This window comes from Xyrauchen texanus, chromosome 20 (genome assembly GCF_025860055.1).
Source record: "Xyrauchen texanus isolate HMW12.3.18 chromosome 20, RBS_HiC_50CHRs, whole genome shotgun sequence".
Lineage (NCBI taxonomy): Eukaryota > Metazoa > Chordata > Actinopteri > Cypriniformes > Catostomidae > Xyrauchen > Xyrauchen texanus.
This window is the reverse complement of record NC_068295.1, coordinates 17,424,705-17,452,204: the sequence shown is the minus strand read 5'-3', so window position 1 is coordinate 17,452,204 and position 27,500 is coordinate 17,424,705. Positions and strand designations below refer to the sequence as shown.

At 38.5% G+C, this 27,500-nt stretch overlaps 1 protein-coding gene across 8 annotated transcripts in view; it reads left to right on the top strand.

Annotated features, from left to right (window-relative positions):
- The window catches only part of pax2a (paired box 2a), a 33,760-nt gene extending 6,488 nt beyond the window's left edge, over nucleotides 1-27,272 (top strand). For 2 of the 8 annotated variants that reach the window (XM_052150770.1, XM_052150769.1), the window contains 11 exons: nucleotides 1,269-1,434; nucleotides 2,146-2,343; nucleotides 5,688-5,770; nucleotides 5,917-6,036; nucleotides 6,896-6,940; nucleotides 12,882-13,057; nucleotides 16,261-16,381; nucleotides 21,667-21,876; nucleotides 23,926-24,027; nucleotides 26,529-26,615; nucleotides 27,031-27,272. In XM_052150770.1, coding sequence (XP_052006730.1) covers nucleotides 1,269-1,434; nucleotides 2,146-2,343; nucleotides 5,688-5,770; nucleotides 5,917-6,036; nucleotides 6,896-6,940; nucleotides 12,882-13,057; nucleotides 16,261-16,381; nucleotides 21,667-21,876; nucleotides 23,926-24,027; nucleotides 26,529-26,615; nucleotides 27,031-27,107 — 1,385 coding nt within the window. In that variant the 3' untranslated portion in view covers nucleotides 27,108-27,272. Of the gene's footprint in view, nucleotides 1-1,256; nucleotides 1,435-2,145; nucleotides 2,344-5,687; nucleotides 5,771-5,916; nucleotides 6,037-6,895; nucleotides 6,941-12,881; nucleotides 13,058-16,260; nucleotides 16,382-21,666; nucleotides 21,877-23,925; nucleotides 24,028-26,528; nucleotides 26,616-27,030 lie in introns of all 8 variants that reach the window. The other 6 variants (XM_052150771.1, XM_052150772.1, XM_052150773.1 and 3 more) reach the window with 6 other exon arrangements.
- Nucleotides 27,273-27,500: the final 228 nt, after the last annotated feature.

Here is a 27,500-nt window from a genome sequence, read left to right as displayed (position 1 = left end):
CGTTCTATAAGTTGATTAGCCTACTGTATTTTGCGTATAACTGCTAATTTAATATTAATTCATCAAAGTTGTACATAAAACTTTAGTGAATCAGGTATATTTTTTAATCATAGTCTTGGGTAAAATACTGGTACATGTGGAGTGGAAAAAAGATTGTACTGCACCAAAAATAAATAACAAATCTCTAGAAATATCTAACATGTAGCCTACTTACCGCCATAATCGCACATTACTTGCACAATATTATATTAACCACTGCTTGAATAACTGTAAGCAAGGAATATCCAATGAAACAAGCATTCTCAACATTTAAAAATCGGAGGGAATGAATTGCTGTTAATGATAAAAAATTATAATTTAAAAAAGGTGCTATTGTAATAAGATGACGGAAGGCCTGGGTCTATTTTAAATAATTAATTCTTAATTATTTTGCAGTAGGCTGCTCCATGGTTGTAATATGAGTTATCAAAGCTCTTTTTAATTATTTACAATAAATGTGCAAGGAAAATTAAACAGGTTGAAACCTAATCTATGCGACATGTGTTTGGCTGCAATGGAATAGTAGAGGAAAATACTAAGCGAGTTAGGCAGTATAGTAGCACATGACTTAATCAGTATTGTCAGTTTCTTTTTTTTTTTTTTTTTTGTTACAATCAGACGTATAAAGAAAATAAAAGTTATGGACGCATTAATAGTAATATTAAATATAATGAATATTGCATTATATAATTAAATATAAAACTATTAGCCTACTGTCAAATAATGACAATATGTAATTATTATTTCTTGTTCTATAATAGGACTATTGTGCTGAAAAAATAACACATCTTCTTATATGCATTTGAAATCTATTAATTAAAAAGTACTGGCCAAAGTACAACAACTTTCTCTTTTTTACTGTATGTGAAAACATTATTAACTGCTGCCACCCGTGACCCTTCGATCGGATTAATATTCTTGCAGAATGGTAGTACAGATCAAATAAGAGAGTCAACATCTTCTCATGGATACATTTTTCTTAACTTTTCTCAGTTAGAATGTACATTACAACTATCTTCTTGTTCGTCGTTAAGCACGTAGTATACTTTTGCACACACACAGGTAGTGTGTATATGTGCGTGCGAGCGCGTTCCCGTGCAAGAGAGAGAGAGAGGGGAGAAAGAGAATACTATATGCTTCTATGTGGTGGCTATGTTAATTAACAATGCATGTCTTCTATATGTATGTAATGTTATGTTTTTGGGTCTGTGTTGTTGTATCCCATATAGGGCACGGCGGTGTGAACCAGCTAGGAGGGGTGTTTGTGAATGGCAGACCCCTACCTGACGTGGTCAGGCAAAGAATCGTTGAGCTCGCGCACCAAGGAGTCAGACCTTGTGACATCTCAAGACAACTACGGGTCAGCCATGGCTGTGTCAGCAAAATTCTCGGAAGGTACGGAAAAAGCGCAAAACACATATGAACCAAATTTGTGCAGTTATAGGCTACCCCTTTAAAAATAATATTAAATGTCAATGGCGAATGCTTTATGTAAATTAAATATGTTTGTACTGTTATGTCTCATGTAAGAAAGTATTTATATTTTAGTGAAAAGGTCTAATATGAAATTTAATTGACCTTAAATTCATTGTAAAGAGGGAAGAAGATGTTTTCTAGGAACTGTTATAGATTTTTGAATTTTTTTAAATATTTTTCAGCTATCAAAAGGATCTTATAAGGTATTCTGCACTTTAACTGTTCCTTAGAAAATATGAGATATGTGTTGGTGGCATGTATTAATCGTGGGGTGCATGGAACATCAGTCGCTGAGAAAACCTTTTGATAAATGGATAGGACTTTTTTTGAGCGCAGCCTACGAATGTTAATGATTAAAGACACAAAACCAATCAAATCTACGTGTTAAAATAGAAATTAGCACATGTTTTCCCTAAAGTCTCCTTAGACTTGGGGGGAAAAATCACAGTTAATAATATGAAAGTAAAAATTTAATTAGATCACACATTTTTAGTTAAAATAGACTATTTATAGCCCGCTTTCACAATCCATTGTTTATATTTACATAGGCTATATAATGCCATACGCTAGCAAAAAACGCTGCATGCCAGAAACATGTATAATAACGAATTATCGTTCATCTTTTTCCAGATATTATGAAACCGGCAGTATTAAACCCGGAGTTATTGGCGGGTCCAAACCAAAAGTGGCGACGCCCAAAGTTGTGGATAAAATCGCAGAATACAAGCGGCAGAATCCCACAATGTTTGCCTGGGAGATCAGAGACCGACTTCTCGCCGAGGGCGTATGTGACAACGACACTGTACCAAGTGTTTCATCTATAAACAGGTAAAGGCGATTTGGAATTCGGAATCCTATTTGAAATTACAAATGTATATGAAAAGCGTGTGCCACAGAGACAGAACAAGATATCTGCCCATATGAGTCATAGGTGCTTAGCCCATAAAACCCTATTTTGTAATGAAAATTAGTTTTGTTCATAATTATATATAACGCCGATTCCTAACTATTAACGGTCAAATTATCCACAGCTAATGTGAAATCATTTAGACCTGTACTATATATATATATATATATATATATATATATATATATATATAGTATATATAAAACATGTCTTACGCATTGCATCGATTCCATTTTACGGTGTTTATTTCATGGGTGATTTTTTTTTATTTTATTAATTCTCTCGGGGTGGCCTCAAATGTGCAATTCAATCCCAAATCTGTCCACAGCCTGCAGAGGATCTATAGTTGAGGCCGCGAAAATCACATCTGTCTCGATGAAAACCAATCAATACTCTGTAACCAGATCCAGTGGCACTGGGAAATACTCGACCAGACCTCACCCGGAATCTCATCGCAGTAGTTCTAAAAAATAGCACACGCAATAAAAAAAGTTCGTGTATTTTTTAAACAAATGTCTTGTTGATAAAAAGAGATATATTATTATTATACATTATTTAACTTACAAATTAATATTATTTCAAAATGTTCCTGTAATTATTGTGATTATTATTACAGATTTTTTTTATATATATAAAATTATGTAGCCTATTGTTTGAAATGCAGTTGGCATTAGATCTCTGTAATAATTTTTGTGAGCGCTGAAACTAACGGGTCCTTAGGCTATCCTAAGTAATCGTATTCGTATAAACATCATATGAAGTCCTACATTACATATATACATCCATACATACTTTAATAAATAGTATTATAACTATTGTTACAATTAGTTAGCATTCTCTAATTATTACCTTAATTCTTATTAAATACAAAGGCTAGCAAGACTATCACAAGTGAGATGGAGTGGTGGTGGTAGTGGTGGAGGGATATTGAGAAGAGTGGAAGAACAAGGTGAAAAAGGTCTACCTGCAAGCAGGAGTAATGAACTTTGGTTAGGAGGCACTGTTCCATAGAGCTGGCCAGCAGCATTACATTTTAATGAGCTGAAGAGAGATTATGGGCCAACCCACACAAGACATTTCCTAGAAAAGCTGGGGGAGAGAGGGGCTGAAAAAAATTCATTTCATGCACTATGGCTGCTTAAAAAGGGCAATTTGAACAGGTCCCAACACATGTATGCGGTAAATTTAAAATTTGCATTAATGACACGTAGAGAGCCAATAAACCTTAATTTCCAATGATGTTCAAGTCATCACCTTGGAAGAAGGCATTGTAAGGACCTTTGTTTATGTGTAAATATTATAGGGATGAGGTTGAAATATATTTTATTGTCTATTATTCAGAATCATTGAAAATTGGATCTTTGCTCAAGCAAACACATATATTTGGAATAACTTATCTGAGCTATATTATAAAAAACAAACAAACATGCCTATATTTGCGAGTCAAGGCTGTGTTTTAAGTGAGCTTGATTGTGCCTGCACCAGATATTAATTGATATGAACTTTAAGGCTGTTAATAGCAGGCACTTAAAATATATATATATATATATACACACACATTTTATTTTGTATTAATTAATTAATTAATAGTGCAATAACATAACTATATACTTCTATAATTATAACAGAATATAATGTGTCATGCATAACCAACACAGGCTATAGTTGTCTGGTTAAACTCTAACTGTTTTAAATGGGTGTTCTTATACCCTGTCTAGAAGTATTGCCTCTCAACTGAGTAGACGTCAGAGGCAGGACCCTCGTGCACTGAGCGGTTAAGAGGTTGACCTCTGCTCTGTTGACATTAGATGTCCGGGCTTTAAGCACATTTTCTCTGCATGAATTATTAAAGATTACACACTGTCTGGGGTGTTCTCTGTGTCCTCCTCACAGCATGAAGTCACTGACACACAACCAGTTTTAAGCCCTTCTATTGCCTGGACCCTAAGTGTCCTTTCAATAGCACAGAATCATATTTTTATATTTCTACAGGGAATTCTCAGCACCCTGGAAAGTAATTAATTCACACCTACCAAATATTCAATAGTGAGAACATGGATACAAGCTTTTTAATCAGCACAAGCACAGGGTCAAAACATTGTTGTGGTTAGATGTTAAAAATTCAGATAAAATTCTACTGATATGTTTTTGTCAGGGAGGGCCCTTTTGTATTTTTCCATTTTGGTTGCAGGACAAACCAAATAAGCATATAAAACAAAGAAATAAAAAAGTGTCAGTGTACTTTGGCCAATAAAAGGAATAACTAGCCTGCAGTGATAGCCATAGCACAATATATATTTCATAATAGTTGCTGTTTTTAATTCCACATTTAGTCAGTTTATTTAAATCAAATCTTATCTGTGAGGATTGACTTCTTGCAAACATGACTAAATCAACACATACCACATGAGGATTTCTTTACTAATGCAAGTTACAGCAATATTATAGTTTATACAAATGTGAAAAATGTGTAGCCAACGAATATAAATGTGTTCCTAGAATAAGGTGACAGCTTCTTCTCTCAAAAGCGTCTCCCAGATTAAAAACATCAGATGCTGTAGTGGGCTTTTGTGAAGCAATGAGACACTATTGCTTTCCTGTCACATATAATTTATAGCCCTCCATTTGCATCTGTTCTTCTCTGCCTCTAATTCCCAACTTTTTTATCCCCAACTCTCGATCAATAGGGCCTCATCCGCACTGGCACCCCGGAATGTTTGTGCTAGAAAAAAATGTCGGATCTGGAAAGTCAGTATCCACACTCCATACAAGCAATCTTCACTTGCTTCAGTGAGGAGGAGGTTAGAGAGAGAGATTGAGATAGATAAAGTAGGAGAGAGGGAGAGAGAAAGATTATTAAAGCTGAGGCCAGTTCGAGGCAGTGAAGCTCATCATTGAGGTGAATTGATGTGATTTCATGCTTTGTTTGCAAGATCATTCAGACCAAAGTGCAATGAAGACTTTTCCCCATTTCACATCTTCGAGGTAGTGGGACTTTATCATATTTCTAAAGATGGGATCCCATTTGATTGAATCCACACTCTCTGCAGTAGCTCCCACTCTACTCCATGATTGGCCATAATAGCCTAAGATTGGTTATTTGTGACAGAATCAGTGCATCTAAATAGGAAGACCCCAAAAACAAGACTAGAGTTTTGCACACACATTGGATACATAAACTTAAAGCTCACCATCAAATGATCCTGCATGTCCTGGCAATCCAATTGCATGTTCAGAGCAACTATTCATATTCAATTTTTTTTAGGATCATTCGAACCAAAGTTCAGCAGCCTTTCCATCCATCATCCGATGGCACAGGAACGCCTCTCACCACAGGACACACTATAGGTGAGACAATAGCTTTGCATATACACATACAAATAATCATATTAATGACATCAATTTGGCCCACAACCTAAAGTTAATTCATTTTCTTTTAAAGTGATCCTGAGAGCAATATATGTATGTTAACCTACTCCTTTGCTCTTTTTCAGTGCCCAGCACAGCTTCCCCACCTGTGTCAAGTGCTTCCAATGACCCTGTGGGGTCCTACTCTATTAATGGCATCCTCGGAATCCCTCGCTCCAATGGCGAAAAGAGAAAACGCGATGATGGTAAGAGACTGGATTTCTCTCCATTGCTTTTATTCCCCTCTCACTCCTTTTCTAGGCCTCTCTATAGCCCCCTGTAATTTCCCATTTGTGTGGGGAGATGAAGATGGCATTTTGATAGCATTGGACAAAGCATTTTGTAAAAAAGTGCTCTCAAGTGACTTGTTATGTAGTAAAGCAGATTGCACTATTTCAACTGGTTGATACTGTGCTGTTTGCTAGGCTGTAGCACATTTTATTTGATGATACAGTACCCACACAAACAAGAATATGCCTACATAGCATGAGGTACTATCATTCGGTCAGAATCATAACAGTATTGTGCTTAGGTAGTGTGTCAGGGTTACAGCTTTATGCGTTTGTAAATAATACAGACTTGAAGACAACTAAATCAGCAATGTGATGCATTTGGTAATGGCAAAAAATGTGCTAGTATATATAGCGAAAATTACCTGATGAAGGACTATAAAAAATGTATGGATTATAAGTGACTTTAAAAACAATTAAAGCTAAAGCATTTTCTATAACAGGCATTTCCTCACAAGATTTTCTGGCTGTGTATTTTTGCATTTGAAGAACAGAAATAGTGGCAAAAATGGAGCTGCCAACTTGTTCATGCCAACATTCTCTCTTTCTTTGTAAATAAGAGGACGCATACTGCCTGAGGCCTAATGGCTGATCAGCGCTTCATACAATCGCATTTTGAATGCAAGTGAATAAACATCCATGTGGCACAGGGCCAAAAAGGAACACAGAAAGTGCTGTAGTCAAAAGGGAGGGAGGTCAAAGTGGTTGGAAATGATCTCTTAAAACATTTATCAAAGCAGGGTTACTTGCTTCTTTTATGTTTCCATCTCTTTAGTTCTCTGGAGTGGCAACCACTTGGATGGGAGGAAAATAGGATATTGTAAGTTCTGTTAGCCCACCTTCTCTTTGCTTGCTCAATCACGAGCCACTCGAGTCTGATCAAGTGCTCTGTGAGGATGTGTATGTGTGTGTGTGTGTTTGTCAAGGGGAGGGGGATGAGACCAAGCACATTGATGCTTAATGATATCTTTATGGAGAGAGCTCTAGATCATATAGTATAAAGACTGCGAGAAAGTTACTATGGCACATCACATTTGCAACAGCATGGCATGCTCTTATTGAGAATGTAGTGGTGATTTTCTGCTGTCACTGTCATAGACCGTTTGCTTCTAAAAACAGAGAATGAGCATAAAGTGAGTGAGAGGGGATTTATCCAGCCAAATGCTAGTGTTAGTAGTTAATCCTAGTTTGATTATAACTGACAGGATGTGAAGAGTGGATGACAGGGTTTGAGTGTAATTGCATCATGAAACACATGGCGGGAAAACACGATTTTATTGTGTGTGCAATATCAAATTTAATACTGCTTCAGTTAGGATTATTTTCTGTTTGACTCTCATTATAATGACTGGAGTAAATATTCCTGTTGTCGTCAGCATGTTGCCTACTTATTCTGCTTGGCATCATCTCCAGGTGTAGCAACACATTTGTAGGGCAGTAATCCTGGGTGCACATGTCATGCCGTGTCGTGTCCCTAATGAAGACTTCATGGCTGGTTATTTGATACAGTGCCAAATGTCCAAAAGCTTTGTGTTATTTAAACTTAGCCCTTATTTCACACTGAGACATCAGGGAGGCAGAGCAGCAGCCAGTGTAGGGTTTCAATTTCATAGCAGACCAGCAGCCTTGGGCTACATGAGTCTTATTTTGCTGGGTGAAACAAATCTTCCCTTTATTAGATGATGACATAACAGAAAATATGCTAATTCGACTTTAGGTGAAGGAAGAGCTGTGCAGATTCACTTTGGAACACACACACACATGTAACACATGTAATATGTAAATTAGATTAAAACCAGCCAATTCATGGGAAAAACGTCACAGGATCATTTTTAACCGTAATGAGCAGTTGTTAATTCTTGAAGCCATCAGTGCTTGATTTAAAGGACATAGGTAAGGTTTCTGCAGCCTTTATATTTGATGATAGTAGTGTCTTTAAAAAAAGTTCCCAATTACTAAGTGATATAGAGATAAAGTAGTGCGACATGTGTTATGTACACCAGGGCTTTGTGAGAGGAGCTTCAGGGATATAGGAGTCATTAATCTGTCATTTTCATGTGTTAAATTAAAAGTAGTGTGTTGCTCACCTGCTCCGGGTGACGTTTGGTGTGGCGTAGACCATTGGAGGGGGGATTAAAAGCTCAAAGATTAGTTCTTTGGTGGCAATATCTTCCCGCAAGTTGAACATAGTGACATTTAAGAGAATTTGCAATTCTGCAGAGAAAAGCTATTAATTCACAAATTAGCACCCCCCATTCTCTATCATGTATGTGCAAGCTTTTGAAGAGACAAAAGAAATAGCCTAAAGGGGAAGAGAGAGACACAGCCCTATCTGTGTAAAGATTGGTTTATATGTCTGCAAGCAGTGATACCAATTATGCCAGCACACTGGGAATGCGCCTCAACCTTATTGCTGCCTTCACAGACCCTTCAATCCATTGCCAGATTTATTTGTTTATCTCATTATGGAAAATAGAATGCCTCTCTTGCCAAATGCATTAATGGCAAAAGAGGGAAATTAAGCCTGTTTGGGATTTCTCATTTGTCAAAGTTAATACTTTGTTACAAAATGACACAAATGAATGAACTGAGTTAATTACTATAACAGGCATGCTTTGTGTATAGAGAATGCATTTCTGCATGGTTTTGTTCTTACCTGTGCTTGTGCTGGCTGCTTAGCAGGTTGTTGTGACCCAGCTCCCTTCTCTGTCTCTTCTATTAGTATAAATCCAGACTGACAAACACAAGCTAGAAGGGAGTTTTAGGTTTGAAGGCCGGTTGCAATAAATTATATACAGAAAAACACAACTTGACACTTGAATCAGCTGTGGGAGTGGACAAGTGTGTGTTGATATGAGAACGAAATTAAAGTTGGATGATTTAACAGGCCTAGCAGTGTATTTATTTGACGTTACTGCAATAAAGAGATTACATCTGTGCACTCCGTGCCATCATGGTACAAGAATGCAAAAAAAATTCACTTTGTAGCTTCTGAAAGTATTGCTTTGAGCCCAGCACACATCAAATCCCCATGCTAAAATAGTTTGTCCCACAACAAGAATGGTTTAACCTGTGCTTGCATTTCATGGCTAGTGAGATTCTATTGTGTCAATATGGATTCTACATTAAAAAGAATAGAAATGAAATACATCCAAACCAAGAAATGGATTGGCCTCAGTCTAAATCGAATAAGAACATCCCACCAATCTCATCATGATCATGGCCTCTGTATGAAAGAGAAAGCCCAGATTTGAGCGAGGCTGCAGAGCGGAACCGGCAGAGAAGAAGGTGCCGGGCTCCTTATCAAAGGACACAAAAGGTCTGTGCCCTCGCTCTGCTGATACATCTGCATTCAAGCAGACCCGCCACCCAGCCAGCCGACTGGTGCCTCGAAAATCTACAGCATGAAAACATCTAAGGACAGGGTGGTTCGCTCGAAGAGGAATCGTGTCAGAGAAAAGTCAATTATGAACACTGATGCTGAGAATTAATGGTGCGCTGCATTACGCGGATTTTAAAATGAAAGAGAGCGAGAGTGAGGGAGAGATGCGTTCATTAATTGCGTTCCAGAACGCTGCGTCACATGAGGCTGATGTACTAAATGACGGACTGGGTGTGAGTACAGTAAAGGATGTCTGTAATGGGTGAGAGGAAAAACCCACGTTGACAGCGGTAGCTTTAGAAAGAAAAAAGGAAAAGGGGAGAACGCACAGCTCCTACTGCCTTCCTGCAGACTGTTCAGCACAGCTAAATTGAATTAATAAAGCCTTTAAACAAGCTGTAACATAACAGGAAATTAACAGCCCCGGTTGTGCTGCTGCTGCCACCTCAATCTCATTTTCTCTCTTTCTTTCTCTGTCTCCTTCTCTTGCTCTTTCTGCAATTTTCTTGTCTTCTTCTGATTTAGTTACATGTTGCGCAACCTTGCAGCGCCATAGATTTTATATATGGGAGATTTTCACTTAGAAAACAAAATGTAGCATATTCAAAAGGTGCACCACACAAATTCCTAGTGTTTATGCAAGCATACAAAATCTAATTTGTCAACAGCTTGTAATCAGATCCATAAGATTAAAAGATGACATAAAATAGAGATGGGTGGTATAAGGTCATGGTTTATAGGGATCATGAAACTTTCATTTGCTTTGAAAAAGCTCTCTCTTCCAAGCAGTCTTATCTGTAGAGATCAAGACAGGAAACTCAGTGTTGTGCTCTTAAAAGAATGTCACACCTGACCAGGCAACCCTAAAAACATACACATCCTAAAACCCCTTCAATTTAAATGTAATTAATTTAATGCATGAGTTAATCTCGAAATAATCGAGATGAATGAATATATACAGGGAATATGTACAGTGAATCTATTAAAATTACAAGTTCACCATGAGAAGCCCTTGACTGTCTCTTGTTCTTAGTTTTATTTGAACTGGGCTCTCCAGAGGGGGAAGCCCAGGGGAGACCTGTTTTATGGACTCTGGTTATCTGATCTGACAGAGCTCTAGTCCCATAGCACCAGAGTGCTAATGCAATGGGATGTCAAAACAAACACACTCAAGTGTTCCAATGAAATCAATATAGCACAAGCATAAGGAAAGCTCTGATGTAAACAGGAGCTCAGCCATATACATAGTCCAGATGTAATAAATGCATCAACAGTGGATCCCTCTGAAAGGAAGCATTGAATTGAAGGTATTTAATAGACAAAACCACTGTATAACATTTTATTTAGACCACAGTAAAATGTGTGCGTGAAAAGCTGAAATAACCCTGGTCTAACCTAAATCTCCTCTAACTGTAATGTAACGTGGAGTAGCTCAACCTAGCCCAGCCCCCCCCTCAAAGCTCAAACTGCATCTTTGTCCCTTGTGTCAACTTGCAGCCCTGTGCGCTTTGGGCTTTTGAGTATGGGAAACATGCTGCACCGAAGCAAATGACAAACGCCGGCTTATTGATCGCAGTTTGCACTTAGACCAGCTGATAGAACGTAATTAATGACTCTATTTTCTTCTGTACCAAAGAGAACAATTGAGGTTTATACGGCAACAACATGCAGCCTTATAGAAGGCCCCCAAGGGAACTGTCTGTAAAAAATGCCTGCGCTCAAATATGGAATGCATGGAATGACTCAGATAATGCTAGAAGAAAAAAACAAAACAACCACAACAGGAATAGGAAGAGAAAAAAATGCCCCTCTTTAGCTTAAACACACACACACACACACACACACACACACACACACGCGCGCGCGCGCGCGTTGGTACTCCTATCATTATGAGGACTCTCCATAGACATGTTGTTTTTTATTCTGTATATTCTATCCCCTAAACCTAACCCTCACAGAAACCTTTTGGCATTTTTACATTTTCAAAAAACATTGTTTAGTATGTTTTTAAAGCCATTTGAAATACAGGTACACTAGGCATGTGCTCATAAACCACATTTACAGCATAATACCCTCATAATTACTAGTGTGTAACCTAAAAATATGTCCTTGTAAAGCACACAAACCAACTCGCACACACGCGCACACACACACAGACAATATCTCCCAATCTCCTATCACAGCTCTCCGTGGATCTATTTCACCTGAAAGTCAGTTCATCCTGTGGCCTCAGACATTGAAAAAAGGTCAAGCTGGCGGGTAGAATGGCAATAAAGCCCCTGAAATGGTACTATCAGTGGAACATGATTGATCAATTGAATTCCATACCACAGAAAATGTGGGATTAAGTAGAGTATTATACGCACAATGAGTTGAGGCATGATGTTCATTTCAAGTTCATTTCGCCTCTCTCCTGCCACTAGATCAGGCAATCAATAGGGGCCTTGCATATCATATATCACTATGCTCTCGTGGAGGAGAGAACATAATCTGCTGCAAATTTAGAATGACAGATTTGTAAGGAAGCAAAAAGGGCCCTCCACCACTAGAGCCTGGAAGCTGCAGGCATGGCTGCCGAGGTTGCACGCTCGTTTGCTTAAATTTCGGGGTTTCTAGGAGCAAAATGAGGCACTGGGGAAGGAAGTCTACCTGCTTTGGCAGGGTGATGGGGGAAAGGTCACAGTCTGGGGGAAAACTGTTCATTTGTTTATCGAGAGGGAAATGCGTAAACTGGCAGACAAGCTGTGTAATTGTATTCAAGCTGGGACTGGCCTCCCATTTTTCTAGGGAAAAGCAATCTGAACATGAAAGCAGCATTACAATCTAAAGGAAATTGTGCCTTTTAAATAATAGCTCTTCATTTTCCGTCAGCCACTGACAGGGAAAAGAGAACCCCCCCCAAGGTTGATACTGCTCATGCTAAAACACATGGCATTCTCAACAACAAGTATATGTTTGCTCTGAAGGTAATCCATCAATTACTGCAGGCCTATCAGATGATGACGGCACTGATGCTGAGCTGAGATGGGGGAGGTGTGGGTCTTCTCGCTCCCACTTACTCTCTTTGCACTATCCACATCTCTCTCTTTCTCTCTCTCTCTCTCTCTCTCTCTCTCTCTCTCTCTCTCTCTCCCAGCCTCATGTGCTCCGTCTTTCTACAGCTATTAGGATCAGTTTGAGGCTAGCGCTGACTGAATTTGATCTGATATACTCCAATCTTTCATCCCTGCTCTCTCCGCTTGTACTGAGAGGTGCACTATAGCACTACACTGAGCTGTGGTGAGGTGTGGGGGACAGGGTGGGGGTGCCTGCCCCGGGGAGAAAAGGGACCATAAAGACTGGTACTAGTATGTGGCCTTGTCCCTCTCTCCTCTTATAGATGGTTCAGATGGCTCTGGCCCAAACAGTGATTCTCAGGGTAGTGTGGAGAGTTTACGGAAGCACCTGAGGGCTGATGCTTTCACTCAACAGCAGCTGGAGGCTCTGGACCGGGTGTTTGAGCGACCGTCATACCCCGACGTCTTCCCCACGTCAGAGCACATCAAGCCAGAGCAGGTCAGTAATATTAAGGCTAATGGACAAATACTAACAACTAAGTCAAAATAGCCTTCCTGCCAGTGACAAAAACATTTTAACTTAAATCCAGGAGGTTGTTAGACAGTCTGCAGAACTAAATTGAATGTGATCAATATTTTTAAATACATATGAGAGAGAGAGAGCAGAGCTTATTCGAATCAACAACAAAAAATACTTTTTCTGAATAAAATGTCTTATGTTAAACCAGTAAAAACAGTTCACTTTACGATTTATACCCAACCAAATGCATTTTAATTGATGCATCTTGCCCCAAGCATCACTAATATACCTTAATTTATATTATTTATAGATATATTTTATTTTTTGTTTTTTAATATGCATAACATGAATCCACAGATATGATCTAAAAACAACTGACAAATCTTCATGTAAACATAATGGCACACAACAAAATCCAAAATATGTGGCTGTGTTTCTAGCATAAACTTTAATTTTAAAAAAAATTGTTTTTTACTGACATTAAATTTCTACTACACTGGAGTTCTGCTGCAGTCGGAAGTAAGTTCTTGCTAAATTTATGTAACCAAATAAAAGAAAAACTCAAAAAACCTTGTATATACAACATCTTATTTAAAGCTTTTGGCTTATTAAAATAGATAACCTTTATTTACTTTCACTATACTATTAAACAACCAGTAACCATTAATTTTCCCTTGAAACTCCAAGTAGAGGTCCATAAAGTAAAAGCTGTGTCCTAATTGAGTTCATTTTAATTTCTTTCCGATCGGGGAGAATTACACTTGTGATAAATCAGGGGGACAGTCCTCTCCCCTAGTAGAGGGCCTAATTTGTAGCTAATTACAAAACAGATTTCTTCTGGAAGATCAATACCAAAACGAATTGGAAATGACTTACAATCAAAAAGAGAAGACAAGAAGGTATTAAAAAAAGGCAAGGAAAGATGCTAAACACGGGGGGAAAACAGCCCTGGAACAGTCCAGAAAAATCACTTTTAATTTAATGTAATATTAATCAGACTACATTTCCATTTATTGGTCAGTTTCTTGTGCCCTCTTTTTAACTCTTGAAAGAGCAGACCTATTAGCCACGTCTGGTGTGTGAGGAAAGGAATTAAAATAGCATTTTGGAAATGCTAAACTCAATGGGCTCACCCCTCCCACAATTCTGCCAGCCATTTGGTCATCCTTTTCAGATGGCTCTTCAGTTGCCCCACGCCCAACTTGCCCCTATCTGCATGATAAAATAGCTGTTGTGCATCTGAGGCCAGACCAAATAGAGAGGAACATCCGCTACTGGCCAACTGAACATTTGTAGCAGACAATTAGAGTTTATCTGGAATAGAAACAGACAAGTCTGAGGTCACAGCCTTTCCCATTGGGACACTGGCCTATTGTGGGGCACAGATGCACACACACACACACAGACATATACACATAGGAGTGGACATATGTATGCTCACTCTTCAATACATAAGGAACATAGCAACCGGAAATTGTTGCATTTGTTACAAAAAAACTGTTCTCAATCTAAAATTCATACTAGAGCAAAAAACTTGATTTACTAACTTAATTAAATTACCTTAATAATACATTTTATTCTTAAAACATAATCCAACATACAAATTCAGAAAACAACAATGTGTTATTATTTCAAAACAGAAGAGTTTTTTTTTGTCTTAACTTCATTTTAAAGAAAACAATTACAAATGGTTGATTCTGTGTCTCGAAACGAGGCCATGTTGGTAATCTAACAAAGCGGACTAGTCTCCTCCCTTGGCTGGTCAGGGGAATGACTGCAGTCAAGCACAAAGAGACAGCTGACACCCCTTCCTTTCAGTCTGTTCCAAATCCTACTCTCTGTCCCGCTCACAACCTTAATGTATGCACACAGTTCACATTTATTCTCACCAAAACCCACATGCACATTACAGACTATCTCGCTTACTCTCACTATGGGAAATAAAAACAATCTAAAACTTTAGTAAAATGGATTTTAGTTGACCAATAATAACGTCAAAGTAACTGAGCAGCCATTCTGAAAAATTTAAATTCATGTGTCAACATTTACTCTCCCACCTATCCCATTTGAATTTCTTCCTTCAGTGGAACGCACACACACACACACACACACACACACACACACACACACACACACACACACACACACACACACACACACACACACACAGTTGTATTTTCATGTTTTATGGGGACTTTCCATAGACATAATGGTTTTTATACTGTACAAACTTTATATTCTATCCACTAAACCTAAACCTACCCCTAAACCTAACCCTCACAGAAAACTTTCTGCATTTTTACATTTTCAAAAAACATAATTTAGTATGATTTATAAGCTGTTTTCCTAATGGGGACCGACAAAATGTCCCCACAAGGTCAAAAATTTCGGGTTTTACTATCCTTATGGGGACATTTGGTCCCCACAAAGTGATAAATACACGCACACACACACACACACACACACACACACACACTCACTCACTCACTCACACAAACACAAACACACAAACATGTTGGTGCAGCTATCATTATGAGGACTCATAAGACATAATAATTTTTATGCTGTACAATCTATATATTCTATCCCCTAAAAAATAGCTTAGTATGTTTTTTAAGTGATTGGAATATGGGGAATCAAGAAATGTCCTCATAAACCACATTTATAGCATAAAACCATTTATTACCAGTTTGTAACCTTAAAAAAGTCCTCGTAAACCACTTAAATCTGCCCATACACACATACACACACACAAACAGTTAGGCAGAATGTTTGCCTCAATGAGCATTCACTTTCATTTATGGAAAAAGATACACAAAGTACAAACAAAGTGAATGGTGACTGAGGCCAACATTCTGCTAAACATATCCTTTTGTGTTTCACGGAAGAAAGAACGTCATACGTTTTTAGAACAACTATTTTCATTTTTGGGCAAAGTAACCCTTTAACTCATCTATACCTGGTGCCTTGTTTAAACATACTTTTCCTTTCAAAGGTCAAAGCTGTAAGCAGAAAAACACCAAAATCACTCCACTAGAGTACTAGTACAATCTTTTTATGAGAATGACATACTGTACTAGCAGATCAGAGGCAGAAAGCTTTCTAATAGAACACCTCAGTAAAAGTGATGCTTGGATCACAAGGGATATCTACTTAAAGTGTCCCCCTCCCCTCATTGGCAGGCTAATGAATACTCGCTACCAGCACTGAACCCTGGACTCGACGAAGTCAAGCCCAGTCTGTCAACCAGCGCCAGCTCAGATTTGGGCTCCAGCGTGTCACAGAGCTACCCGGTAGTGACAGGTAAGAGCGCTGGATCACGGCTGACCATTTGAAGTCTCACTACCGAGCTGGAAGGAGGTTCATATTCAGCATTGTTCTAGACTTTGTGACTTTTTTATGTGCGTTGAAAGGTTATGTGAGCTTTAGAAGTCGATAGGACAGATGAGATTGAAATGTGAAATGTTGATCTAAAGTGAATGGATTAGTACTGCCTGCTCCAAGGGACATTGTAAGAGAGGGACAATCGAAACAGACAGGTGCTGTTGCTTACAAGGAAGACCCAAAACTTTCAAAGTGATGAGATGGAGAGCTGATGGCCAATACCGGGGAAGTACAATGTGAATAATTTTAACACATTACTGTTCTAAAGCAAGGCAATAATTCTTTTGTAAACATGGGTGTGTAAATATAAGTCTTCAGCTCGTATGTATCATATGGAGAGAAATATTCTAGCATGGTTTGGCCAACAATATTGCAGTGTTTTTTTCTCCCCCCTTGTCTTCTCTTGGTATGCAATGGTTAATGTCAGCCTTGCTAACTGAAATATTGTTTCTTTGTTGCGGCTGTTATTACCTCAGAGAAGGTTAAGTTTACTGATAGCCAAATGTCGGGCTGAGATTAATATGCTGAGCTTTTAATAAAATTCACATAATTATGCAGGAGCCATCAAAGCCAATGAGTTCTGTGTAGGTGGAGGACAAGATGATTTAAAATTGCTGTTCCCCCTTTTCAAATGATAGCTGGATAATGGTATGTGAAAAGAAAGGGCACCCCCCCGTAACATATGGGAGGTAGAGTTCCCTGCAGAAAGTTGGCCCTCTAGAGAAGAAAGGTGTGTTTTTGTCCTTTGTATTAAAGCAGTCTTAGTCTGGGAAGCACCCTCATGGCAGGTGGCCTTTCTTGCACCTGGGACGAGACACACTGGGGGTCTTAGTGCAGACCACCTCTTGCTTCTGATAGCGGATAGGAAACTTCCCTTGCAGAAAGATTTTCAAATGGTTGTTTAAGTTTGTATTGTTGTTGGTAATGATTTTAAAGTTCTTAAGTTATAGTCATAAGATGAAGTTGTAAAATAATTTAGTGTGTTAAAGGTTTATGCATTTGTATATAAATAATCAAATACAGTTGTGATCATTTTTAAATCTGTTTCAGAATGTGCTAGGCCCAAATAGCCTTTCTTGAGATACTTAAATATGAACTGTTCCATGTTGTATTCTAAATGACTTTTGGTGGTAATAACTTCATTTATATATATAAAGCTAAAAAAGCATTGAGGACGTGAGGCAGTTTGACTGTGCAATAACTGAATGTTATGGTGTACTAGCATGTGATAAACTGGAAATAGAAATAAGGACAGAGTTAAAGGAGGTGCTAAATTACCCTACGCATTTACACTGAGAGCCAATTCTAAATAAATTACTCCCTCTCATTGGATAGAGCTGGAGATTATGCTCATTCCTAGCAATGTTATCCTGAGCCAATTAAAGTTCATGCCGCCATTGATCTTGTTGATTTTATGTAGTGAGATTTGCATAATCTATTAAAGATGAATGATTAATGAACTCTTCATTACAAAACAGAAATTGGAATTTTAAGGGCACTATGAGGTATAGGAGATGGGGATTTTTTTTTCATTGTTTTTTTTTTTGTATTCACTGTTTACCCAATTACTTTTAGAGGTTACTGCTCTGTACCTAAATGTATACAAAAACAAAAAAACAAAACAAAAAGGCATTTGAAGAACACCTTATCTAATTCTTTGAAATTTAGAACAGACACTGGATGACATCTATTTTATTAAAAAGTCAGTTACGTTGAGGAAATTCCAAACCTTGTATGAGGTTGCATTAGCATGTGTTAATAACAGAATTTTATGCACACATTTAAAAAATATATATTAGAGATAGTACAGATATTTCTACTTGAGGAACGTATGAAGTTTCTTTAAAATAGAACAATGCCAGAATGGACAAGGCCAGGCAGAGTTGTATGAGTGGCTATTCTGCTGCTCTGTTTTCAGAGGTATCAGAGGCCAAAGTTGCTCTTATGTGTAATAAACATTCCACATTTTCATTTATTAACTGCAGAGGGAAAAACAATGGCATGATTTATTCAAACTGCAGTAAAAAGTCTGGATTCTGTCCAGATATGGGTTGCCTTTTATAAAGGCCGCTTGCACATACCTTCACAATGATTGACTAGTGCAGATTCTTAAGCGCTGTCCCTGCTGAGCAGTATAATGGAAGTCTTCTTGGTGCCAGTAGGATGGTACCGTGTAAATGGGCACCCCTCCGATCCGCTGAAAACCTGAGCAGGTGCTGAAGGGATCCCCCTTGTTCCAAATCTCTTCCGAGTGGTGGGGGGAAGAGAAATAGAGCAACAGAGCTCCATGTCTGGAACCTCTGCAAGAAAAGAAAAAAAAAACACAAGAAGCAAGAAAAGTAAGAAAGAAAAGCAGCATATGCAGGCAGAGTGAAAGAAAAGACTGCTTTGTGTCGGCCTATGCTGCTGATGAACTCCGGCTGAAATATATCCGCCAGAGAGCCATTTTTTAAGTGTGGCCCGCTATTCTCCAGTGAGCAGCAAACAACATGCTGCCGGCTAGGCTGAGGTATCTGATGTGTGGCCTGGTGACAAACTGCCTCTGTCTTGAATCACCAGAAGCCCCGGCAGGCCCTAGTGCCCAAATTAATGTTCATTGCATCCTCACAATAGCACACTAACCTTTGAGCACACATTTGATAATGAATTACTTTTAGAACCTATATTAAGCAGTTTGGCTGTCTAAAAACTACATTGCTGTAATTGAATGGGATGAAGCAGTCAATTACTTGTTTTTTCTTTTTCTGTGGGCTTGTAATAAATTGGCAAAAAAAGTAAAGTCAAAAATTGAGGTCAAAGATTGCAGTGCTTGTATTGTTGCAAACACAGAGCTGTCAGTGAATACAGTATTTTTAATCTCTAAAGACTCAAAAGGCAGGTGACTTTGCTGGAGCCGTTGAGTTAAAAAAAGAAGTCATCCCTCTTTCTCTCTTGCTTCTCTTGTTCTCTTGCTTCTTCTCTCTGCATCCATGTGAAACCATGCATTTGCAAGAGACAGGCATGGAGAACTATATAGCTCTGGTTCATGTTGAGATGTGATGCGCCTCCACATAGACCATTGTTTATCTTCCATCTCGGTAATCAGGAGGTTGACAGACTTCCTTTTGCTGGTCTTGCTTGTCTCCAGGACAATAAGCAACACCACCTCTGATTAGTTTCAGAGTTCAGTGATCTTGAACACTGGCCCTCGGTCAGTGTAGCATATGCCCTTGTCTGCTTTACAACGGCAAAGCAGAGGCTGTGAAAACGGGAGGCCTAATTCCTCCAACAACCTCTCTTCCTTTCTCCTTTATTGGCCTCTAAGGTTTTTATTTCTGAAGTTAGGCTTTATGGCCTTCATCGTCTTCTCTGAAATATAGTTATCCAAGCTATTCCCTTTACAGCTTAGATGTTCAGTTTGCCTCTTAACCCCCTTGTGTGGGCAACCGCAACATAACTTTACCTTCTCCATGTATCTCGCGATTAAAAAGTCATATTTATCTTGCTCCCGCTGTACGAAGATTCAGCTGTTAGTCCCAGACCTACACTGGAAAGGAAATTCTGCCATTGATTTGTGTGGGAAAGAGGCCAGTTAAGTTGCCTGATTTCCTGGCGTTTGGTCAGAAAGGGTTGTCAGGGTTGCGTCTGACAACAAGGAGGCCTTATCTTAATGAGGGACTCTTCGTTCGTAGCTCGGTTGTAAAACAACAATAGTTGGGAAGCAACTAATGAGGCTATCATGAAGCTCTGAGGGCCATCCCCACAGACTACGTTAACAGTACAGGATGTTAAAGAGGATGAGTGGAGACAGAGAGAGAGAGGAGAGAGAGAGAGAGAGAGAGAGAGAGAGAGAGAGAGAGAGATGAAGACAGAGAATACATTGATTGACTGAGCTGCAGTGGCAAACCACAAAGATGAAAAATGCCAAACCTCATCAGCCAAATTATATTACGGTTGGGGTTTCAAAGGGGCGGTGTCGCCATTTGTAGGGTTTTTTGTTTTCAGATGTGATTTTGAGCCTCCAAACCTTAGGGAAATTTCACTATTTAGGCATGATTAATCTGCTAGTATTGCTGCTCTTATTGTATAAGAGATATTGTATAAAAAATGGTTTACCCCTTAATAGAGAAATACGTTCATTCATTTATTTCTGAATAGATTACCTAACAAGTGAGGGTTTATATTTTTTGCTCATTTGATGGATAATTTCAATCAGGTTGGAAAAAATTTACCTTTATTTAGATTAAGACAGAAAGCTGATGATAAGATGACTACTGTTATGGAGAACATTATCTGTGGCTTTGCATTCAGAGTTTTACTTTGAGAAAAACTAGAGGGAAAAGCCCAAAGTAATGAGCAATGGTTCGTCTGATCCATTTACATTAAAGATCATATTTTAACTCTTGGATTTTATAATGTGGCAGGGCGGAGGGCGGGGCCGGGTCATGATCGTACACACCCGGTCCCGGGTTTCGGCACCAGTGTAAAGGGATCAATGAAAAGGATGAGGCGAGAACCGGCTTTTCAATGTAAATAATATTTTAATTAACAACTTAAAACAAGGACACAAACACACACATGATGGACATGTCTGTAAACTATCTCTCTCTCCCACACGATCCTCTGCAGTCGACCTTTATCCCTCTAGGGAGGCTTGATTAGCCTAATACGGGACCGGGTGTGTACGATCACGACCCGGCCCCACCCTCCGCCCTGCCACATTTACGTTTAGATATCTTTACAGCAAGTATAAGTAGATCGTCCATCTGAGCTCTGTGTGATTTCATGGAAAACCCTTCACATGCCCTTTCACCCCTTTCACTTTTCAGTTTATGCGCACAAACCCCACATTAAAAAAGCACTCCAACATTTGCTGGCTTTCACCACGTCTAAATCGCCTTGAGCGTGCAGAAATGTTTTATGTTGTTGTTGCAAACGTATGCCTCTGGAGGTTGTGTTAAAACTCCTGAACACACCTAAGGAACTGGGTCAGAACACTGCGTTAGTCGTAACTTTGTGCAAATCCTTCTTTTCCCCTAAATGCAACGTAGCTTTAAGACAACACCAAACACTGTCAGCCAAATTTCATTTTCCCTTTCTTTTACTGCTTCCATTCACTACTTCCATCTGTCATGATTCATTTTTGTTTTTTGCTGAGTGCGAGCGATTGTGCATTGTCTGATTGTGTGTGTGTGGCTTTTTTGTTGTTTTTCTCCACCTGGCAGAGTCACATTCATCGTCCATGTGTGTTAAGCAGGAGCCACACGAGGCTTCCCTGGCTCCTTTCACCCCTTCCTCACTGGCAGTCTCGGGTCTAGCGGAACTGTTGCCCCTCCAGCCCAGCTTGTCAGTAGATGCCTCCACCCCCTGCTATGGTGCATATGTCCTTCATGCCCCCAGCTACGGCCAGTATGCAAGCCAGTCTATTATAGCAGGTACAGCCCTACTAAAAAGAAGAAGGAAAAAAAAAACAACGTAACCTGCGCTGGTTGGGGGGGGGGACAGCTACAGTCCTATTGTAGGCCAGTGCGACTTTGTGATTAAAAAGATTGTTCACCCAAAAATTAAAAGTCTGTTGTCATTTACTAACACCTTAATTTTGTTCCAAACCGATATGACTTTATTTGCTTTATGGAATACAAAATTAGGTTTTGGCCAGAATGACAGCTTCAGTCACTATTCACATTTCTTCATGCAATGGAAGTGGATGGTGACTGAGGTTAACATTTGACCTAAATCTAATTTAGTGTTTCACAAAAGTCAAACAGGTTTTGAAACATATGAGGTGAGTAAATGATGCCAGAATTATCATTTTTTGAAAGATCTGTCCTTTAATACTTTAGTCTCTAGTCTACTGTGATGTTTTGTAATGGTTTAGTTACACATCAACATAGTCCATATTATTTCGGATCTGCAATGGTATTTCCAGCAAGCTCATTAATATATGAGTGTGTGATTGTATGTCTGTTACATACACTGTAAGTGCATTTTATTTATATATTTTTTTATATATTGTTCGAAAACAATAAAGAAATGGCTTCAAAGGTTTAGCTCCTCGTAATTAATATATATATATATATATATATATATATATATATATATATATATATATATATATATGTTTTGTAGAGTTCATTAGTTAATAATCCATTTTAGACTAAGGTGCACAATAAGGCATAGGTTTTAACATTGCATAGTGTCCTGTTGTGTTATGTGTACTTATAATATATACGGGAAGATCATATACGTTTGGAAAGCATCTATTTTAAATATAATTCTACTATTTCTTTTATAATTATTATGTAGGCAGATTTTTAACTTTAGATAAGGCTGAGAGAACACAAAGTAGTGAAAGCAAAAAGGTAATTAATAATGTAGAAGAACTGGTGACCAGTCATAGCACCCAAAATATATACTTTCCCTTATTAATGTATCTATTTTTTAACCTAAAATCTTAGTGATGGTTAAAAAAAGTCCTTGGACACATTATGTGTCAACCACCAATACACAGTAAGCGAATTTGATGGTGTCTACTTGTTAATCGCTGGACTGGGGGAGCAATGACCCTCACTGGTCCTATTTCAAACAATGACACGGGACCTTGCGAGGGCCCAGTTGGGACTGATGAAGGCCTACGTGCTCTAATGTTTGAGCCAGCAAATCCAGGACTGCAAGCCGTCACCGCCAATTACAGAACTGAATATGGAGCGCTTTTCACTTTCAGTGATATTCAAGGCTTTTGAGTAGCAGCGATGCCACCAGCAGGCTGAGGGCATTCTATACCTCTCTCTGTCGAGCGTTTTAAAACACACAGGCCAGCAGCACCACTCTGTGTAATAAAGGAAGTTTAAAGGCTGAGTGGTAAAGTGGCAAAAGCTGTTGAGGTGTTTTCCGATTTTGCAGGGTCATCAGTTTTTGAAATTGTGAATTTAAGAAAAGGTGATCTTTATCCACTCCTTGTTTGGCAGATGTGAGTTTTTTTAGCTATTTGTCTTTGAAGTCAGCTGTTGCTTTTTGTTTGGTGCTCAGAAGTTCTCAGATTTTCAGGGAAAGTATTGAACAGGGTTACAGGACTGACAAAATAGTGTGTTTCAAAAACTAACATGTTTGAGTATATTTATTATGGATGTGGCTGGTGTAAAAGGTGATTTTATGGTGTCACTTTCAAGTAGTTCAATGCTTAGGGCACTTTTTCCACTTTATTGTATGTATCATAAACTTTCATTTGTCAAAATACATGGTGTTCACTGTATACATTTTTTTTGTTTTTCACAACATATCAAAAAGAAACTGTATTTGAAGAATAAGGTACCATACTGTACGATGGTATTAATGTTAAAATAAAAAATTCTGCCTGCTTTTTTTAACTTTACTGCTGTAGAGATAATAAATAATTATTATTTAACATATATTATAAAATGTATAATATATATAAAATTGTGCTTTCTCTTGATTTGCTCTTACAGTTGCTACTTTCTTTACAGGTCGAGACATGGCAAGCACAACCCTACCAGGGTACCCACCTCACGTTCCCCCGACTGGGCAGGGCAGCTACCCCACCTCTACACTTGCTGGAATGGTCCCTGGTAAGTTTAACTGCTGCTTTTACAAGGACGTTAATTTTAGGAGAGCTTGTAATATTTTCAGTGAACAATCTTCAACAACTGATCATCTTCTGGAAACCTGAGGTCATCCAACCTGAAGCTGATTAATTTTTCTTCTTTTTTTTCAGAATTACTTAATCTGGCAAATAAAATATATAGCAATTTGTTAACAATCTTGGATTAATATTACATTTTATTTTAATCCTGAGTTGGTATCACTGGCTCAAAGCTTCCTTTCTTGTTGTTTTATGAACTAAATATGTTAGTGTAGAAAGTCAGTGAACATTCAAAAAAGTGAGAGTTAAAAAGATAGTTCTAAAATATTTTTAGAAGAAGATCTCAGCTCTGTTGGCCCTCACAATGGAAGTGAATGGTGCCCATAATTTTGAAGCTCCAAAAGGCACATACATGCAGCATAAAAGTAATCCAGTCTCCAGTTGTTAAATCTATATCTTCAGAACTGATATGATAGATGTGGGTGATAAAATGATCAATATTTAAGTCAGTTTTTACCAAAAGCAAAAGAAGAATGATAAAGTGAAAGTGGAGATTTATAGTAAAAAAATTATTTCAATTTTGATCTGTTTCTCACCCACAATTATATCACATATGAAGTTACTGATTTAACCAAAATGGATTACTTTTACACTGCCTTTATGTGCTTTTGGATATGTTTGTACCCATTTGCATTGTATGGCCTTACAGAGCTGAGATATTATTCTAAACTGTTTAGATTGTGTTCATCAGAAGCCAGAAATTCATACACATCTAGAATGTCATGAGGGTGAGTAAATGATGAGAGAATTTCCATTATTTGGGTGAACTATCCCATTAAGGAGAAGTGACACAAAAGCTACAAACATATTGCCCATGACATTTCTTGTGATGCTAAGGTTTATAAAACAGGATAATATTAATGAGAAACACAATATTAATAAGGATAAGATTAATGAGGAGGCTGAATTGCAGGATGGATGCAGTCTAACTAAGGACGGTGATGGTGATGAATCTTTAGCTTGCTCGGACTCATCAATAACCTGAGAAGGAGGCTCAGTTTATTGGCTGTTGAGGAGAAAATTAGCGCCTCTCAATAAGTGATCAGGGACATAAGTGTGGGATATAGGACAGTTCCTCTCAGTTCCACTCAGGTACCAGCACTCATAAAGCCCCTGCTTCCCTCCCCGACCACCATTCGACGCACTCACAGTCCATCGATAAACAAAGCTTTCTCCACCCTTGCCTCCATTTGCTGCAGAGCATATCTCTTTTCCCCTCTACTTAACCTGCAGTTCAGGTTCACAGCTAACAGTTAAGGGTCACAAAACAGCGGGCAGGAAGGCCTGTAAATATTTAAATCACTATCTCTCAGAGGGACTTGACTTGAGTTTCACTGCCAGGACAGGATGCAATTTGGCAGCAGACTGGTGCCCTCTCCCCAAACAGCACAAATACACACACAAACATACATACAAGTGCCCATACACACTGCTTAAGAGCTGTATGCTGTATAGTACAACAAGATGCTATACAGCAGTTATCATTGGTTTGAAAGGGGATAACACTGATCAAGTCAGCCTCGTAGTGCTTGAGCACAAACATACAGTGTGCGAAAATTGGAAAACAAATATTTTACATCAGATACAGAGAGGGATTCTTCTCTCGGTCACTGTTGAGTGCCTCAGATAGATTCAAGTCTGTCTCAGGCTTCTTTGGTCCACAAACATGAATACTTTGCAGTAGCAAATTTAATTCAGTGACAGGATTCATATGCTGGACAAACATATCTTTACAGGTACATCAAATATGTTTTCATCAAAGATTCATTTTCATTGGTCACACAGGCTGAGAAATCCTCTTAAAACCTAGAGCCATGGGTTTTGTGTGCACTTCCATTCATCTGGCCCTCGAATGACTAAGATTTAGTGACAGACCCCAAACACTGTTAAAGCAAAAGCCATTTCTCACCAGCTTCATATAAAACCCTGCCTTTATTGTCTCATAAAAAAAAGAAACGTGGGGGACCAACAGTATTGCTCACTGACATGGACCGGGCTGCTTCCTGAAAGTCGAATTCGGCTGTATAAAAAGGGGCGAGTGTGTATGCAAGAATGAATCCGTCAGGGAGTTTTTTGAAGTCAGGCTTTAGTGCAGGCAGAGAAGAGAAAATCTTAAGGGCACAACAGCAGAATCAAAGGAAGAAACTTCAAAACCCTGCTTGGGATTAATGTAACAAATTCAGCCAAAATGGCCGAGCACCAGGGCATAGGAAAGAGGACAGGGCAAGCCATCTGCTAGCTAGGGCAGCAAAACAATACCATTTTCTAATGCAAGTACACCATGGCTTTAGATTTGATGTGCCACACTAAAAAATAAACACTATACTTGATTATCTAATATGCCATTAATTTATGTTACAGATATTGCAGTGCATTGTCACTCAATGTATTTACTGCTAACCTGTGATTTGTGTTCTTTTATTTTAGGAAGTGACTTTTCAGGAAATCCCTACTCTCACCCACAGTACACAACCTACAATGATGCTTGGCGGTTCAGCAACCCTGCATTATTAAGTGAGTATTAACCCTTTTTATGTATCCCTTATGGGATTAGTCACTTTAAAGTGGGATTAATATAATCATGTTTTACAATGACATTATTTGCATACAGCTTTACTAAACTGGGTACAATTTTTGTTTCTTTTTTGATTACTGAGGTCATAACATACTGCATCTCTAAATTAAGTTGAGACATGCATAAGCCCTTTGCAAGTATGAGGTTAAAGAACATAATCAGATGTTTTGTTTCATATTATTTTGTGTAAGCAAAATTATTTAAGCAAAAAAGGAACATTAAACAATTGTTATTTATTACTCTTGCCTAATGCAATCAAATTAAGACTCTTCCTCTTTTGGAGTTGGTGTAAGTAGTCTCTTGTTGTGGTGCACTCTGTGGTTTCAAACGCTCCGCTCTTCTGTTTACTTCCAGGTTCCCCTTATTATTATAGTGCCGCATCGCGGGGCTCCGCCCCTCCCACTGCTGCCACTGCCTATGACCGCCACTAGTTACCATGGCAACCCAATCAAACTGCAGGACCATGGCCACGGCCTCCATATCGTACCAGTCTGAATTCCGTTAAGGTCAGAGGGATTGAAGATGGCTACACAATCGTCAGTTTCATGGGGCCGAGATTTGATTAGAAGGGTCAAGCAACAGCAACAGCAACCCCCGACATCAACAGTACCCCCACACGCAACATCAACACTAAGTTCCTCATTCTCTAAATCACTGAACAATGACTGAACTATTTCCTGAAAGACTTTGAAAGATTCTACAAAAATATATATATATTATACAAGCTATAAAAAAGACAAACCGTGTGAAGAATACAAAGTAACAATTGATGTGTTGTTGTTTTTTTCTCTCTCTCTTTAAATCAATCAATACATTCCTTTACA